This window comes from Seriola dumerili, unplaced genomic scaffold, assembly GCF_002260705.1.
Source record: "Seriola dumerili isolate Sdu_G_001 unplaced genomic scaffold, Sdu_1.0 BDQW01000242.1, whole genome shotgun sequence".
Classification (NCBI taxonomy): Eukaryota; Metazoa; Chordata; class Actinopteri; order Carangiformes; family Carangidae; genus Seriola; species Seriola dumerili.
Window position 1 is genome coordinate 3,357,294 of NW_019174497.1, and position 20,139 is coordinate 3,377,432.

At 41.4% G+C, this 20,139-nt stretch overlaps 1 protein-coding gene across 1 annotated transcript in view; it reads right to left on the minus strand.

The window, feature by feature from the left end:
* The window catches only part of nell2 (neural EGFL like 2), an 82,128-nt gene that overhangs the window by 57,692 nt on the left and 4,297 nt on the right, over window positions 1–20,139 (minus strand). Inside the window, exons 3-10 of the mRNA XM_022755997.1 lie at window positions 13,720–13,870; window positions 12,171–12,344; window positions 10,118–10,214; window positions 7,039–7,111; window positions 6,331–6,413; window positions 5,817–5,945; window positions 3,141–3,243; window positions 634–725 (exon numbers count right to left, since the gene is read on the minus strand). Coding sequence (XP_022611718.1) covers window positions 634–725; window positions 3,141–3,243; window positions 5,817–5,945; window positions 6,331–6,413; window positions 7,039–7,111; window positions 10,118–10,214; window positions 12,171–12,344; window positions 13,720–13,870 — 902 coding nt within the window. The remainder of the gene's footprint in view (window positions 1–633; window positions 726–3,140; window positions 3,244–5,816; window positions 5,946–6,330; window positions 6,414–7,038; window positions 7,112–10,117; window positions 10,215–12,170; window positions 12,345–13,719; window positions 13,871–20,139) is intronic.

Genomic DNA, 20,139 nt, shown 5'->3' on the forward strand with positions numbered 1-20,139 from the left:
TCAAATCACTTTTCTGTGATTGATTGGGCCTGCCTGGCATAATGTCATCAAGTGAATTACTCCCAAAAGTGAGCGACCCACCCATCTGGTGCGCCAGGCAGACAAAAGCAAATACTCTGAATAATTGGGAAATGAATCTGATTTGGGACCAGTGTGGTATCTGATGATTGGTACTGAAGAATGGCCGTGGCATCCTGTGATTGACGAGTGATCTGCCCCAGGCCTCCAAATGTAAAGTTAATTAGCAGGATTCAGCCGATTTATTTAAATAACAAAGAAAACAATGACAAGTCAGACCAATGAAATTCAGCTGAAGTGGACAAGCTCGCACTCTGGCTCATGGGGGCTTGATTTATCCTCTCAGGGTGGGCCGAGGTAGCAGTGTTTAGTGAACTGTCATGCACTGCAACACAACATGGAAATTAATAGAGCTGAAGCGCTTGGTTACATGACTTATTGTGGTGTCTCTTTCTGGAGGGGAAGCTGATAAAAAATTCTTTTGAATAAATATGTTTAAGTGTATTTAAAGGCTGTGTGTGTGTGTGTGTGTGTGTGTGTGTGTGTGTGTGTGTGTGTGTGTGTGTGTCTGTGTCTGTGTCGGTGTCTGTGTCTGTGTGTGTTGACATGACTTACCCTACATTCAAACAGCAGGCACCTGCCAGAGGAGTCGCGCACAGCCTTCTGATCCCCCTCCACCAGCTCTCTTCCACCAAACAGGCAGACAGCTGGTAGCAAACGCAGAAACATTACACACACACACATAAACAACGGATATACACATAAAAACACACTGAAGACCGTATTTCTTCTGAATCATACTCCAGATAATAATCTGTGTGTCTGTTTTCTGTAATGATTGTGGCTTATATTTAATGCATTACCCCTGAATAAATGATTGTGAGCATGTCTGAAAATATATGTTGCTGTAAGACTTTTCAGATTCGTAAAAGATAAGTTTGATCTGTTGCTGGACAAATTCCCACTGTATCATACCACTATTTACTGGTCTCTAAAAATTACAACTTTGTAATGACTTTTATTAGAATGGAAATAGCAGAGAAAATGTTTCAATTTCTGGTGTTACAGAAAAAAACATTAATCTCCTAAAGGCTTTCAGCAAAATTCTCAATCTATTGTTCAGCTTGTGATGTTCTTGAACCCAAATGTATTCAATTAACAAACAATCAGAAATAAAGAAGAGCAAGCAAATAATTAAATTTCTGACCCAATTAATCACAAAACAACTGATTTGCATTTATCAAGAACACACTTTTCTCTAACTATTTGTAAATGAACTTATCATTCTAAAAATCAACCCATATATTTCAATCCCACCACTCGCCGGTTGTGGACATAAAGACTGGCAGAACACCAGGGGTCTTATATAACAGTCCTGTTGTACTTGTATGATACAATCTGTCCTTATTATTTTCAGCTTTTTTATAGCTTTTTTTTTTTAGTCCTCAGGTAAATTGAGTCAAACCAAATCAAGCATATCAAACCCAATTAAGCAATGCTACTGAGGAAGTGATGGAATAATTAACATGTAAAGAGAGCAAGCATAGACCCTGTTTTATATAACTGTAGGGGAGGGTAGGTGGGCGCAAAAATAATCATGTGGGCAGAAAGTGAGTGTTTGATGAGCAGTTGGGGTCAGGCAGATTCAGACTGATACGAGAAGGAGTGATGATTGACACCGCAGCTCGGGCCCTATCACAAAGCAAGCGCATCATGAAAGCAAAGGACTTCAGAAACAGCCATTTGACGTTCTACTTGACAGACCATCAAAAAAAACAGACTCGGAACTCCTCCCCGCTAGGCCCTGTGCTGCAAGATAAGGCTTTAATTTGGAGAGCGAATCATGTCTTTGTAGTGGGGAAACTTGCAGCACTCTTCTCTCCAAAGCCGGAGCATGCGTAATTAGCTGTGTGTTTGTCTACCTCGTTGAGATAAGTGAGCACGGGGGTGTTGAGTTTAAGGGGATTACCTGCTACGTGTTTATATTTGTGTAACACAGCAGCACATTCCTAAACCCCTGTGTTGCATCCCTGACCCTTGGGTCAGTGGAAATGATGCCGACTCAAGCTGATTAGAATCCAAGACTAATGGTTTCCTACTGATAAAGAGTTAAATCTCGTCTATTATTTGCTTCGCACGGGAAGCAGGAGCAACGGCAGCAGTGTGTGGGAGTGTGTGGTGAGAAAGTTCTCAAGTGGAGTCAGCTTGCACACAAGATGTGGAGTCAAATCTGCAAAGAAATACTATACGAACGTAAAGTCTGCTACATTTTTTATCATTCATATGGTGCGTAACCCTCTGTAAGGTTGAGAACACCAGCTATTAAAAACACTGAGCTAAGATAATAAATCCCCCTACTTAATGCACATGCGAGATTTTGTTCTAAACACCGACAGGCAACTCTTTCTGCATTTTAAAAGCATACATCACATCTCATTTGGGTTAATATCAGGAGAATGTTGGGGTGAGAAAAGCTAATGTCCTCTGAAATCCATTTTTATTGAGAGGGAAATTGAGAGAATATGAGATGCGGAGCGCTGCTGTGAGGAGGCTAATAAGAGTCCATTGCTGAACTCAGACTCTTTTTGAAAAAGAAAAAAAATAAATAAATAACAGACCCTCTGTGTAGATACGTGATGAAACAGCATTATTTATCCAGCCAGAACTCAAAAGTTTAAAATGGACATTTAAGAAGACACTCGTCAGTGAGCATGTGCATCGTTTCAGACATCACACATCTCTTTTTTTTCTCTTCACTTTTCCCACAGCCATGTTCGTCATAAATAGGAACAGCTTTACATCACATGCAGCCATCGCAGATTTACTGGCTCATGTCTGTGTGACTGGTGGCCATCTGTGTTTTGAAGCCAGCTAGTGAATAATTGATTGGTCCATGTATATGCAAAAGGACAGACCCATCTCAAGAGGCATGTTAGGAGGTAGCTTAGCAACACAGCAGAGCCCTGGTCAATTGTTAGACAGCCCTTGTGGAGGCGTGATGTGTGCTCTAAATCTGGTGGTGGTGGAGGTTGTTTTGCTGCGGCATGTACGTGTTTGTGTACAATTGTGTCCGTGATTGTATGAGTGTAGGAGGGTGATGAGGTTAAGGGTACTCCACTCACGCTGGCACTCCTTGCAGCAGGCACCCTTTACGTAGGCAGGCGCTGTGCCCACTGGGCACTGAGGGGGAGGGCAGGAGATGGCCTCACATTGCACCGTGCCATTCTGGTGGAGAGAGAGAAACATAAGTTGTTTAAAGAGTAACTACCAGGGGCCTACCGATGCTGGATTACTCAGGCTGCTACTGATAGGTATTACACCAATATCTGACTATATTATTGCGGATATTCTATATTATTGCGGAATATTCTTACAAAATTGTGAAAATAATATACAATTAGACATTTTACAGTTAAAAAATCAAAGTTAACAGTTGGTTAACAAAGTCTGTAATGGAGACTCTGTATCTTTGGCATTTCTGTACTTCAGTGTTTTGTTATGTACTGGCCAACATTAATACTGATTTGTCTGCTGTGTGATGTGTCTGTTTTTTTGAGTAGAAAACCTCTATTTATTATTCATCTTTACAGATAAACAAAAAAACAACCACCAAAATTTAAACAATCAAAAGGAAGACCGCAAGATGCTGGTGAAAGACCCAGAAAAAGCAAGTAATTGGACCTTGAGTCAAGATTTTAATGCAATGCAACGAAGGAGATGAGCAGAGGGTTTTCATCAGGGATGATTGTATGTACAACAATGATCACACAGTGACATCACACACAGTGGTAAAGGCGTGGTCAGTGATTTTATAGGCACATGATCCTACTCTTGTTTTCAAACTGTAGGCACTGAGGGATCAGATTTTGAGCAGGACAATTTAACAGTGAGTTACAATCTACGGTTTTAGATATTTGTGGCATTTAAAATTTCGAGCGGCTGTTGTCCCTCCGCCGTTTTTGTTGTCCTCAGTAAGTCTATCGGCAAGGTTTATTGTGAGTCCTTGATATATGTAGGTGGTGAAATTGAGCTGGTGACACACAGTACAGTAGTGTATTGTCCGTTAAGCAATCACCTCTCAACTACTAACTGGATAATAAGTAACAGTTTATTGATTCATACCAGTACTGACTACTGTCTCAGCCTCCAAGCCATATCTCTTCTGTGGAGCCATTTATTCTCCAGCAAATTCAATGGGGCTCGACAACTAATTTAAGTCTGAAAATTTCCATTTTAAATGACAACAACCCCCCCACCTCCCTCCCATATACAAACATTTGCCCCCTGCCTATCTGCCACTCGTCAACTGCACTTTTTAAATATGCTGAGAGGGAGGACTCTGGGAGAAATCGAGGTTATGTTAACTAAACGACAAAAGCCACTGTAAATCTTCTCATCACCTGCAGTAGATTTCAACAGTAACCCCTATACGCAATATATTTAAATGCTATCTCCTTTTCCCCAGCTGTGCCTGTAATTAACATTGCTTCCATGGATGAAAGCTCTGTGACAGCAACATCTATGAACCTGATACACATAATTGATAACATCTTAATGCATGACCTTTGAATTTTAAAGGTCATGGCTAATTGCCACCCATACGGTAAGGAACATATCCCATCTAATTCCTTAATTGCATCCCAGGAATGGCAACACACTGTTCCCGGGGAATGCAGCGATTTCATAGGATGAGTGGGCAGAACAAATCCCTGATGATAATTATCATCTGTCAAGAGCAATTAGGTGCGGTGCACTGAGAGATATGTGATTTACTTTTTTTTTCTTTTTTTTTGCATGTTGGCTAGTGGTGCACGATGGCATCTCATTGGCTGGTTGGAGAGCTTCAGTAGCAGCGAATGAGTTTCATGTTCCAAAACTGAGTAGACTGACAGGGGGTGAAATCTGTTTGCTGATGTGGTACAAGCTCCAGATCGCCAATTGCTTCTAATTCTCTTTTTGGCAATTATTCACAGTTTATGTAGCACAAAGTAGATCCTTGAGAGAATCGAGCATCACTAACCACTGTTGCTGATGTGTCTAATCCTGAGTACTGTGAAGGTTTTCAATACAGTATCTGTTCTCGGATAACTGGGGCAACCCTCTTCTAATGCAAGGAAATAATGAGAATACAAGCTGTCGACAATGGAGCCCCTCCACTCTGCACCTCCACCCCACCCAAACACACCCACCCACAGACCCCCGCCTTCACACACTTGATGAACACAAAAAGCCAAGACTTACAATGGGAGCAATGAACGTGTGTGTAAATGTAGACAGTCACATGCACACACACAAACCGAGGCGTGGAGACAAATGTGAACACACTGCGATACAGACATGATGAAAAATGGATTTTCTCCCTTCTCTTTCTCTAACACACACACACACACACACACACACACACACACACACACACACACACACATAAACACACACACACACACACAAAGACATACACACAAACAAAAACATGTACACACACATATACACACATTCATATTTTCACACACAGACACTAACATACACATCTATTTATTTTATGACACATTCACATGCCTGTAGACATACAATAACACAAACACATCCAGTATGACAAGAACATAATTCCAGATTCAGAATGTTCACACACACACACACACACACACACACACACACACACACACACACACACACACACACACTTAATTAAAACGGAATACCCTCCCTTGGTCTTTATTACTCTAACATGCACACTCGTACCTAATGTGCAGACACACACAGACATACACACAGTCGCACACCCGTGTGTGAAGCCCCACCGTGCATGTGCAGTTCCTGCAGCCATCTGTCCAACCCTCGTCCTCCCTGTAGACGACCCCCTTGACGCTGCAGGTTCTCTCACAATAGCAGCCATCCAGCCCATTCATCTTCTCCTCCGCCCTGGACAGCTGCTCACACCCCCCCACCCCCCCCAAAGAAACAAAAGGCAAGACGAGGAGAAGACGAGAGTGAGCCTTGTTGAGTCTATATTCACATGTAAGCAAACCAGTGGCAGCAGAAAAGTCGGTCATTAGACACCATTAACACCTTTTACACACACACACACACACACACACACACACACACACACACACACACACACACACACACACACACACACACACACACACATACACACAGTCTCTGCATCATTTCAACAACAGCTGATGTCTAATATCAACACGCCCCTGACCGCCTGTTGCAATGGATGTTAACAAATGTATTTTTTTAAGGATAATGCACAAATTGAGACTTAAATGTCAAAGTAAGACAGATTATATCACACTACATTACCTTGCTGGATGTTTTAGCAAGAATGTCCTGAAGCTCCATGATTTTCTGCACAAGTCCGTGGAAATCATTGCAGGTTGGGCATGCTGAGATACGAGACACAATACACTTCACTTTAGTACACATCATTCTTTCAAGAAACTGTGATATAACCAACAATTAAAAATATATGTTAGCTGGAAAGAGCACCACCTACAATAACTTATCATCATAAAATCCAAGAAAATATATATCACCACATTGGCAAGTAACTGAATTGTAAAAATAGCAATAGCGTAAAGTAAACTGAAGAGTCTCACAGATTACCACTTTAAGTCTGAGATATAACTTAATTAACTGAGGTACGTAAATCATTTCTTTAATGTGTGTGATGTTCCTCATAAAGCCACACATTATTATATTTACACAGATGAAATAGAACTTGCACACTGATGTCAGAGTTTGTTTTGCACCTTCACTTGTGAATTCAAAAGAAACTCTATCAAGTTGTATTTAGTCAAGGTCTTTTACTGATTTATTGACCATTCTCAAAACATTTTATTACCAAAGGTTTCAATGAAGGAAAAGCTGTTTTACTCCAGTGAGTATAGAGTCTTTCAAGAATTTAAATACAAAACAAATCAGTGCAATCAAGTGTCAGAGTTTTCATTTAAATCTAACTAAACACTCGGTGAAATGCTTCTTTGAACTGTTAAGGAAGATTGCACTCACTTCTGTTCAGGTCTGGACACTGTGAGATGTAACCCTGTGGCATCACCACAATCTCCACGTCCTGCATCACTCCCTGAGCACACAGACACACAACAAACTTCAAGAAGAGAGAAACACCTTACAGAAAGCAGAAATGACATGAAGCATGTTAACGCGTAGTAAGTGGGTGAGGACCCAGAGGGGCGGTGGTGTCTGAGTGTGCTCGCAGTGCATTTTCCACGTGAGATAACATGAAACCCAAGCATACCCGGGACATGCAAACACAAAACCAACAGCCCTGTTCATGAGAACCTCAGTTACTGCTGCAATCATAAAACTGAACACAGTTCGTCTGGGAACGAGCGCAAATTTATTTTTCAAAGGACGGAGCGAGAGACAGACAAGTTAGTTCTGAGGTAATACATCTCAGAGGTTGTTGCTCTGATGAATCATCTCATAACTGGGCACCAGCAGGAAGTTAAGTGAACTACTGATGTGGGGGTTTTAGTAGGTAGATGGAATTTCTATTTATTCTTCCAATCTCCTCTGATAAGCATAAACAGGAGATACAGATTCAATTTGATTCATAAGTCCCAATTGGTACCCGTTCGTCCTGTGTCCACACCCCAAACACATACACACACGTGTATACACATGCACACGGATGCTCTGTCGCCATGGTAACCTGGCCCATTTCATTCCTTGAGTGCATTATTTCCCTTACAGAAGTGGAGCGGTGCAACTTAGGAGAAATTGTTTTTTAAATTGTCCTGCCACTTCAATTTACCGGCCATAAATTCAAAATCCTGCGGTAATGATGTGCTGATTTTTCACGGCAACGTGCTGAAATGGAGGCAGATAGAGTTGTGTCTATCAAACTTGTAACGGAACCATAAAACTATACACATATCCGCAGCCATTGCACACTTTTCCCATCATGCCTCTCCAGCAAACTTTATCTATACTGTAACTATTACTGTGTTATTACTTTCTATGCTTTTTTTTTAAGTAAATGTGATTAAATTCATTGAAACAGTCAACAGGAATAGTTCTTTATTTTCAGTAATGTCACATATTTCAGAGTGAAATGGAATATATTGGTGAGGTCTAGCTACATAAGGGATTTAAATAAAATCCATTAGCTGTGATTGGATCATTTAGAAGTGGGCATGGCTTAGCAACCATGGCGTGATACAGAGCTCAAGGGAGATAGAGAGCTGTCAATTATCTCATTTATGAATTAGACCCCAGCCCACTTATATATTTACCAAATGACATCCACAAACCCACCTCTTATGATATCCTATAATCCACTATCTTATGGTCAAGTGTAGATTTATATGATGGGTGAGGATAGTTAGTTGCCCCAATTCACATTTCATTGGATACATGTATGTACACATGAAGAAGAATCCTCAAAAGAAGAAAAAACAATAGTCAAAAGTCAAAAACATTTTTTTTTTGACAATTCAAGACAAAACTTGAAGGATTGAACTGAACAATTAACAAAGATACAGGATTAGAAATGGAAAAATGTATTCTTTATTGCAGTGTCTTTAAGCAGAGCCGGTGTCGTAAAGCAGCACTATCTAAACAACCGGTTGCCAGACTTTGCTTTGCACCTTCTGGCGAGTGAAAAAAAAAAAAACGAAGAGACAATTTTCCAAACTGATTCTTCTGTGTCAGGGACTCTGTTTACTGCAGCATGCATACCGTAACACGTGGGATGATTGTCACATCCGTACGGGAAACGTGAATTTGTGAAAAACAGCTTTAGATGCAGTTATATATTAATTATCTACAAGATGCAAACAATCATCAGAAGATATACGTATATCCTGCCAGGCTAAAAAAAAAAGAATGAAATCTGACTGTGCAGTAAAACCTGATTTGCATGTTTCAACAGCTGCTGTTTCTTGTTGCATTTGGGATTGCTTGAAATAACACTAAATTATTTCCAGCCTTTTAAGTTGCAACAATTGCTACATTATCATACAAATCAGCTACAAATAGCATATTAAATTCAAAAATGGTGTCACTAGATAAGTTTAGCTATCGTACAATGTGTGTAGACTATAAAGACGATATTGAAACAGTAGTGAAACACAGGTGCAGATACACTTATTCTGATTAACGTCTATACTATTACTTCTACGGCTGTGATTTTCAGCTGACACCCATGTACACGTACATACATGGACTGTTTCTGTGTGTGTGTGTGTGTGTGTGTGTGTGTGTGTGTGTGTGTGTGTGTGTGTGTGTGTGTGGGAGCGCATGTGTACTAATGAAGCAGTGTGTTTGAAAAGGAGACGTGCCTTGCTAGCCACTAATCAAGGCTTCACAGAGTCGCGGGGAGAGATGCTGCTACGTGACAAGATTAGTGGGTGACCTCCGAGGCTTCTTTCATCTACCAATTAACACAGAGGAAATTCAACAGCCGCGATACAATGTGTAGAGCATTAACAGCCTCCCCCACACACATGCACACACGCACACACACACACACACACACACACACACAAATGCAGGTACACACATACACAAACATCACCACACCATCAAACACAGAGCCAGACTGATTAAAATAGTTATAGCTGCTGGTAAGCTGACATTTTGCCCCAACATGTCTCCCCAGGTGGGAAATTTTTGGAGTTCGGTTCAGTCTGAGAGAGGCGATATATGTCTCCCTGTCTGATAAACAAAGCTATAGACTAAGCTTAATGAGCATAGTCCAGAGGCTATTTAATGATTTCTCCCAAATCAGCGTTGTGGGGGTTGCTGAGATAATTGCACTGGGCTTAGCTGCAGACTAAGGGAAAGGAAGCAACAATGACAAAAAAAAAGTCAATTCCTAGGATAGGCAGAGCAACACTCAAATTAAAATGGTAAGCCTTGAGAAATGCACGCAATTAAATCCAGCAGCTATAATAAATAAAGCTAAACAAGCCAAGCAAAGGGGCAGAAGATACAGTTTAAACCAAGACTGAGTGTGGAGCAAAAAAGCTGGCGCAACAGCTCAGATGAATGACTTGTTCTTGCCATTCGGATTCATTTGCTGCTCAGTAATATCACAGATCACAGTTTGTACGGCCATGCTAACCTTGAAGAAGCCATGAGCAGCATTTCTCTGTCCTAGCCAGAAGGAAGCATCCTCAGGTATGTCCATGTAGGGCGCTTCCACAACCCGCTCATAGATCCTGCAACAAACGCAAAGAGTAGTTATAGGAATCCATGCAAGTCATATTCACTTTTTTAATCTCAATTTCAGATGACCCCCCCCCCCCCCCCCCCCCCCCCCCCCCCCCCCCCACCCCCCCCGTCCCCCCCCCTCCCCTCCCTCACACTGCAGGACTTGCCCTGTTAAATCCTCCTGTTAACTCTTTCTCTGAGGAGGGTATGGATAGCCACATGCTCTCTGCGATACACATGGTGTCACCGTCTGCCTCTTTTATCGTGCCAAGGAAGGAATCCTAACACATGAACAGTAACACCCCTGTCATACAGCAGAGCAGATGCATGTATAACGCGGGTGTACTGACCCATGTTGCCGTCAGCAGAGACCGCAGTCTGCAGTGTCGTTCCGTGCACTTAACTGCTAAACAACAGCAATACACTAAATTACACAGAGTAATTACCAAATTAAGTTTCGTTTTTCAGTCCACACAAATGTTCTCTCGCTTGCCCACATGTGCTCACATGTTGTTTCTCGCCTCTTTTCTCTCTCTCTCTCTCTCTCTCTCTCTCTCTCTGGCTCTCTGCTCTTGAGGAGTTAGTTAGATGATGTTTCAGCTGTGATATCATGAAATTATTTTTCCATCTCTGAAGGAAAGGCCAGTTCACCAAAGGCGGAGAGCCTCCAACCCTCATTAAACTCTGACTGAGAGGAGGGTAGTGAAAGAGGGTCGGCTGACGCGTGTTGTTGACCCATTCTGATAGACTGCCCGTCTGAGTGTGGTCTAAGAGACGAGGCTGTGATCCCTAAAGAGCTTCCCACCAGAAAACACTGACAAAAAATTGAAAGTTGCCAGAAATAATTTCACATTTTTGTTCTCTGTGGTTAACTGTGAAAGGTGTGTTTTGTGGTCAAGCAAAACAGCGGTACTGTTGCATTCAAGTTCTCATATAAAGCTGTAAAAGTGTTTCTTTTCCATTTACAACTTGATTGACTTGTTGACTAAGGATAGTATCATGAAAAGAGAAGTTATATGACAACTGCATTTGACAAGTTAAACTAGGAATGCATCGATCCAATTGTTTCTCTTGCGATGATGATTTCAGTACCTCAACTCAGTGCATCCGCCTGTAAAGAGCACCGATCCAATACTAATGCTCTCTTTTGCCCAAATTTAAAATGTGTGAGATTGGAATCATTTTTATGTAAGGTAACATAAGGGGAGGCATTGCTGTCACACAGAGTTGGAGGGTTGCCATGACTAAATTAATGTAACTGATAGTGGAGACAGTGAATTTTATAATATTGACTGAAACTGAATTTAATGTGGATCAGTCATGTCATGGCTGATACCAATCTGATGTATTGGAATGGTGCGTCCCTGATTAACAGTTATTTTTTGAAACACAGGAGTAAATCATATCTCTTTTCTCAGTTTTAATCAGATATGAAACTGGAGAGCCGCTATTTTCCCAAACTGCAGCATATACAGCGGAGCAGAACAAGAGATATACTCTCTTTTATTCCACACATTCTTCTTCCTTATCAAAACCTGGCACCTACATTACCCAGAATGCATCGTGTCCACTGACAGTTTGGTCAGAGATTCAGGTATGTTATGCTAATAGCACATATAGTAGCCTGGAGCCGTTAGCCTCAAACAGAGATGAGGGGCAGCCACAGATGTCTGGTAACCTCATTTCTCCCGTACTCCACACTCCCACATTTTTTTTTTTCCGTTTTCAAACTTGTAGTCTTCAGCCCCAGAGGACACTGACTCAAGTGACATCACTTGAGGCAGATTATCAGAACTCACACAGCTCCACTTGGAGCCCCAAAAGGCTTTATTAAACTTCTTTCACATATGCAGAATTTCTCCTCAAGACCTGTAAAACAGACTTTGATGTGTAAAATTGGTTGTGTTCCTCTTCAACTTCATTTTCACTTTTAGTACTTATGCAGCAAATTCCCAGAATCTTACCTGTTGCAGTCAACATGTAGTATGACATGAGAGGCACTGACGGCCACAGAGACCTTGTGCCACTGGTCATCAGCCAGGCTGTAAGGGAACACCTCGGTGTGGGCCTGTTGGCCTTTGGTACGGTAGTGAAGACGCACCTCGCTGCGCTGGCCGCTGCTCTCCAGCTCCAGGAACCTGCAGAATAAAAGTAGCAGCAAAACCTGCTTCTAGTAACAGCCACACAGTGACAGGTTCTCTGAGAATTTGAATTCCCTGCATTGTATAGTATGTCTTGTTGCATTAAAGTCTCATTACTAGAAGTGAATCCTGGAAAATTTCTCTTCGCACAAAAACCTGCATGCATCACCAAAGTGTCTGAACTCGGGGCTCCTCTCGGCACAGTGCTGAGAGGTAAACGCGTCACTCATTTCCAAGCAGTGCACTCACATCTCCTCAGGTTTGCAACACCATTTAGAATTTAATCACATCGGTAGTCAAGCATAATGGCACTATATGGCTTTTAAGTGCAGCATCAGCAACACACCACAATGGTCCACATGTAGAGGTTCAGCTCTTTACATTGGAGTATTAGTATTCTAGGAGAATCCTCTTCTCCACACCACTGAGATTCAACCAGCATAGTGACACTAATGGAAAGAGCTGCTGATACACACTCATCACCTCTGCCTTTAAAGACATACTTATTTAAACTCGAGTCATTTGCTGGAAAAAATATTCAAAAGAAAAATACACACTCGTGCTAGCAAGGCAATGGAACTGACTTATCTGCAAACCACATCTAATAGATTTACTCTCCCCCAGCCATGCATGCACATTCATCCCGGCTCCATAAATGCACCTCCTAACACTTCTGACGCCGAATTAGTCCTCGCCATGTCTCCGAATGAAACCATGCAGCGCTGCTTAGTTGCATTTGAATGGCTGGGAAAGCTAATCAGCAGCGGGGAAAGCCATTAACAACCCTGTGAGCTCTCTTCTCAGGACTGACTTTAATGTACAAACTGTTCAATCAACGCATTATGTGGAATTCAGATTGCTGTTCTGATCATCCAACGGCTCAGCTACCACAAACTAATGGAAAACATTAGCATGCTAACTGCAGATAGTGTGTCATTAGTTTTCGATCCACGATTACAGACTCAATGTTTGGATCGTTGATGGACTGTGAATAATACATTGGCATACAGGGTGATTTGCTTTGTTTGCTCGCGTGTAAAGCATCCAAAATGCTCATCAAATACAAATATTCTGGTTTCAATCAACATATCACAGACTGCTGATATGACAAAATAGGCAGCAGTACTAAATTAAAAGTAAAACAACTTCAATTATGGTTTAGCAGCTTTACTGCACTCCATATGACACTGCTAAAATATGCATCTCAAATTAACTTTACAATATATGTTTCCAAAAACTTGTTTTAAAATGTACTTTCACATATTCTATATAACATTGATTTTTTTTTTATCTGTATGCATTTCTGTTGTGTAGCTTTGTGTAGCTATTATAAAACATATTTTAAATATATTATAGAGTGAACTGATCATACCTGTGTTCAGACTGATGGATGGAGAGGATGACCCCCGAGTTGAGATGATCCTGTTTAAGGGTCACCAGCACAGTAAACTCATTCTTGCCTCTCAGCTTCTGCACCATTTGCTCGGAGACCTCAAAAGGAGCCTTCACTTCCCTGGAGGACCCTGAATGAACACATAAACATGGCATCATCATTTTCAGCATTAAAAGCCACCTTTCTCGTGGAGATTGCCTTTAAACTGTGTGTTATAAAAAAAAAAAATAGAACTAACAATGTGTCTTTAATATTTACATTTCATTCATCTTACAAAGACTTTTGCTGAATATATTGATGCCACCGCTGAAAAGCAGTTGTAGTTGCATGTGAAAGCAATATTTAAACACATTACACATTTATGTGGATACGTTAAAAAAAAAAAATTTCTTTATCAAAATCTAGATCTTTTTTCGTCAACCTTAATCATTTCCTTGTTTTAGTAAATGTGTACCAGCGGTCTTGCTTTATTTAAGCAATAGATGTCTGGAAATGTAAACACTGACGAGATGAGGGAAGCTATAATAATCTTAATTATATACTACAATTTAACTGAGTGATGTTAAAATATGCTGTAGCTGAAATGAAATGCACAACTGATATTTTAGGGATACAAGTCATTAAACAGGAAAATTTGCTGTACAAAACTACAGAACATTCGGATGGGATTTCACAGGGCATATGCTGTAAATATTTCATGTATTCACTCTCTGGACGAATTTGAATTCATAAATGTAAAATCAACACTAAACCCACTAAACACACTTACTGGCATGAAAATAATTTAAAGAAAATGTTTCATATTTCCTGTAAAAATGTTTCATGGCTCTATACCAACATATTTCACAGTGCTTACAGCTGTGTTGCCATTTCACTCACACCTTAGGCAGGTGCAAGTCAAACAAAAATTTTATGTTTAGTGCTGTGTTTATGTTGATGTAAAATGTCTTGTGATAAACGTTTCTGTCCCCTCAAGATGATGATGGGGTGGTCTGTCAGATTAAGGCATTAGGAAACTAGCCAGCAGCTATTTTGAAGATTCGGTGCTTTCAAGATAAGGTCAGGTCATTCACCCTAAAACAAAACTATCACATCAATGGATCAACCAATTTCTTCTTGGCTTAGCGCAGGACTAGAGATATGAACCTGTGTATTTGGGGAGAAGAAGTGAGAGGCTAATGGTGCTGGTGTGGATGGGAGGGGCATTTTCTGTGTAGTTAGTTCGTAAGCTCCTGTTCCCACCGGTGTGCCCCCTTCCTCCTCTCCAACTCTACACAGACATCTATGCTACTTTAATGGAAGCATCAATAAATGATGACGTTTCTCAGAAGCAATCACATCAAAGAGTTCACTTCCAGCTATGGGATGCATGCAAGATGCCCTGGCACATTTAAGCGCTCCAGGAAGCTAGCGTGGTGGCTTTTCCACAGTGTATTAACATTACTTCCAGCTGGTGGAAGAAGCCAATTAACACAATGCAACATGAAACAGCAGGCAACACCATGACGAAGACTGATGAACTCATCCTTATATATGACACAATGACATCACGCTGAAAACAGAGACCTGTTCATACTTCTCTTCTTAAACTTTCAGCGAGCACTTACACGCTAGCATTAGCCTCCTCCTGGTGTAGGCTTTTAAGCCCATCAGGGACATATTTTGAGTCATTTCTGTCTAAACAAAATTGCTCACTCGATTTGTTGCTCACCAGAAGAGAGGCACAGGGCACGGTCTCATGCATTTTGCATTGGCAGTGCAGTATCATTCCAGTGTCATTGGCTGAGATGGGACAGATGGTCCAATGACTGCAACAGGAGCTCTGCCTTGCAGTAATCTGCTGTCATCAACAGATCCCCCTTAATAACCAAATCCAAATGACCACTGTCGACAGTAACCTCAGAAACTACAGGAAATTTTAGTTTTAGATCAAAATTACTGAAGTGCAATTAAAGCTAGAGTTCTTGAGTAAGTTTGATGTATACATATTTATTCATTTATTTTTAGACAAAACTTGTGCCGTTTTTCATTTTCCACAGGATTTATGATTTCTATGAAAATAAGCGCTGGTCAGTCTATTGCCATGCCATGTGTTGAACAGAGACTACGCTGACATTTCAATCATGGACAAAATGAGCGCAGTGGGAGCAGGTGTCAGGGCGGGGTCCACACTGAGAGAAGGTTGATGAGGCGGGGGGGATGGTGGAGGATTGAGGAACCACTACCACTGGGCTGCTCCACAGCCTGGCAGCCATGAGCCTTTGATCTATGAGTGGATGACTCTCATCACCAGTCTTTATGCTCTGAGGGGAAGGGGCTGCTTCAAATGGGACTGTGGGGGATTGGAGGGCAGAGGCATCTTCTCGTTTGGATGGAGTGATGAGATCGGTTGCCTGTATGAAAGACGTGATGATCTTCACACTCTTTAACAGCCACTCAAACCAAGATTGAGACAGCTATAGCAGTAACATCTCTGCGTTCCTAAAACATACATGAAAGAGCAGTAGACTAGTTTGTGCTGTAAGGAGGAGGCCAGTTTTCCTCCCTGCCAAATCAATGTGGCCCTGCTGAGAGGGCCTTTGGTCGATTATCTATTGGCAGGCGCCTGGATGGGGCAGCCACCACCTGCTCCTAACGACCACTCTGATGTGAGACACTGACACAAAATAGCTTGGAAATGATGACTTAGCATAAAATTCTAAACTGCACATTTTTCAGCCCAATAACACGGCTCTTGTCGTCTATCCAAGTTGTTTACAGGATATGAGCACCGGCTGATTGTGAGAAAAGTGTGTTTTTGAGACATACAAAGTTTTATCAGCTGACTAAAGCTCTTCAAAAGCCTCAGGCTCAACAGCATGCCTAGGAAGCACAGCTTTGGGCTACAGCCTAATCTTATCTTCTGGATACATTGTGCTTTAATGGTTACACTCCGGCCACGATTTCCATCCCACAGCTTCACTTCTAATCTTAAACTGTCTAATGTGGTCTTATTTTGTCTGACCCTTAGTACAAACACTGCTGTAATCCCCCCCCCCCCACACACACACACACACACTCGCCCATCACTGCGTTCTCATGGAGGTGTATAGGCAGTGCTGCACCAGTCACTTGCTCACACATTTAGCATTTAGAGCAGGTGCCCTGCAGCAAAGCTTGAGAGTCCAGATACACCCAGCTTTGACACAATCCTTTTCTCACACACCGCTTTCACTTCTGCCTGTATTTACAGAATGGAAGTTTTTGTACTAGAAAGAGATAATTTCCCCCATTTTGAAGCAGAAGGAACAGACTGAAGTATATTTTTCTGCTCATTACATGTTTGGCTTCTAATTTAATAATTTCCCAGAGGAAACTGTGACTAAAAACAGTATTACTGATACTAGATGGGAAGATCATAGCTACTTTTGTATGTGAATAATCAGGACTTTCTTTGGTCTCTAGTGACTTGCCAGAACAAAATAACACCTCCTACGTCTTTGCAAAAACTCTTCAACAACATTTTGCAAATAAGTAAAGCTATCTTTCCACCAGTGAAGAGCGAGCAAGCCATGAGATACAGTAAACACAAAGAGCCAAGAGAGGTCAGAATAAACACTGTGATCCAATCAGCAGAGGAAGGAACACAATATTACAATATACCAAGTAAAAATATACAATTTTCTTGTTGCACAATGTTTTCTATTTTAAAAAATGACAGCACATATTTCAAAAAACACATTTTATCTGCTGGCCTGAGCAGAGAGGAACACATGTGGGAGGGACAGGCAAGAGAATATCTCTCAAGGGGGATTAGAGTAATGATAAACTCTCCACTGGCAGCAAACTCAAAACCTTTCATTACAGTCAATACACACACACACACACACACACACACACACACACACACACACACACACATGAGTTTGTGAATATATTCACATACACAAAAAGGTGTGGATGACTGCACGTACAAACATACACAGACTCTATAACAGACATTTTGGCCAGCCCACAGCTCCAAACACTGAGTCAATATAAAGAGGGAGACGGCTGCAGAGATATGCATAGACATGGGCTACCACAAAGATGTATGCATACACATACGCTCACACACACACACACACACACACACACTGACACACAGACCGACCCCCAAAAGCTGGTCTTTACAGCTCCTGAATATTCCGCCGCGCTCAGTCAATCTGCATTCGGCGCCCCATCTCCCCCCACTGTGTCTCCACTCTCCTGGAACAAATACTAAACTGAGCCAAGGGCACCTCCAGGACTGCTTTGGCCAGCAATTTCTCCCCCAATTCTCAGATCTCCTCCTCAGTGACCGCCTGTCTGACATTCACACATACACAGAGCTAATGACAGCCTTCCAGCCGCCCAACTGTATAACTGCCCCAGGGGGACAGAAATATCTCTCTCTCTCCATGGTCACCGGTGCTCCTGTGTGGAACGTGGGATCAGCCTCGCCTCAGAAGGCAGCAAGCAAAACAGACGTTGACCACATGGGGCTGGGGATAATGTCAGTCAACAGTTTGGAAAAGGAAGGGGAACTTTTGGGCAATGCGACAGAATGCAGCAGAAGTGGGATAATCTTATATTTAGATATAAAATCAAGGTGAACTGGATTACCTAGTGCTAATTAATTCGGGTAAATGTCACCTGCCTTGTCTTGATCTGACATTTCATCCTTGTTCAGGTTGTTAAAACACAAAAAAGTGATGTCATAACAAGCCCACACAGACGCATTCCTTCGAGTTATTCTGTCTGTCATTGAGTCCTAAAAGTCTTACTCTTCTAAAACTAGAATTATCATCTTGCGGTTGTATCCCTCCGCCAACCAGCCAAGTTGCAGGAAATATGGTCACATTATGATGTCACAGTGAACTTGACCTTGACCATCTGGACATAAAAGGTCATCACCTCATCACACAACATTTATGTTAAATTGTGTCATAATTAGGGTATGAATTAGGGTATTCTGTTTGGTATCAATTCAACCGAGACGAGGTGAATGTTTGTGCCAGATCAAATTCCCTTGGGTTCCTGATACATCGCATTCACAAGAACGTGAGGTCACCATGACCTTGACTTTTGCCCACCACAATCTGATCGGTACATCTTTGAGTCCAAGTGAATGTTTGTGCCAAAACTGAAGAGATTCTTTCAAGATGGTCTCGAAATATCACTTTCAAGAGGCCAAAAATGTGTTTAGTGAGATCACAGTGACCGTGACCTTTGACCGCTGACCACCAAAATCTAATCAGTTCATCCCTGAGTTCAAATTTGAGGTGCTACTAAGATATCGTGTTCATTAGAATGGGACAGACGGATAGACCACCGATGCCTCAGGCCATGGCTGTCACCGGCACGGAGGCATAACAACTGAAAGGATGTGTCACACTGTACAATTATTTCAACATATAAATTGACAGACATTTTCTGGAATTAGGTTTTTAGAAACAAGACTGAATGAGGCAGATTGTTGTATATTGCCAAGGAAAAGATTCTAGGCAATTTGCACACATTATAGCCTCCTGGTCTGGTTCCATTTTTTTCAAGTATATCCTAATACAGCACACACATGCCTTTATGTACATTGAAAAACTTGTCGGTCACTGTAATAATGCAATTTTAATGCAAGTGATGGGGGACAAAATCTGCAGTGCTTGTTCTGTGCAAACAGAACATTAGTTTACTGTTCTAAACTAATGTGAGACTTCTGCAGTTTGAGTTGGACAAATCAGTCTGGTATTTTTGAAAATTACAATCTTATTAGTACCAAATTCCCACTTTGTCTTACTATCCTGCTGCTGCGGTTCAGCAAATAAAACACCGTATGTAGATGCATTAAGACTAAAAAGTTTGGAATAAAGCCCAACTGATTTGTCTGACTCAGACTGCAAAAGCCCCATATTAGCTTGTGATAAACTTTGGAGTGCATTTTTACACACATGGAGGGCTGTGGATTTTGTTTCCTATCTATTACCTTGAAATCACTCTAGGAAGGAAGTGGAAGCTCTTTGTAGCCGGTATGGAAAGGACAAACCAATGATGCTTTTAACATACATTTGCCCCTTACAGTATTGTTTTCAAATGATAAAATGTGAGCCTATCCTTTAAGCTCTTCAACATCAGGGTATAAAATATGAACTCCCAAACCACGTTGAACTGAAGGAAAAATAGTTTTGTGCACCTTTAATTTGAATTTTTTGACATTGCTCATATCTAACTACAAAAATGGTTAATCTGGACCAATTTCAGGTCAATTTACACATTATGTAGAACACGACACAGGGAGGGAGAAGTCTAGAGAAAACCTTTGTGACAAACTGGTGGTTAGGAAATTGAAAGCAGTGGGCTTCTCCAGGCAGGTAGCATTATGGGAAGCAGACCCAGCTTTTTTTG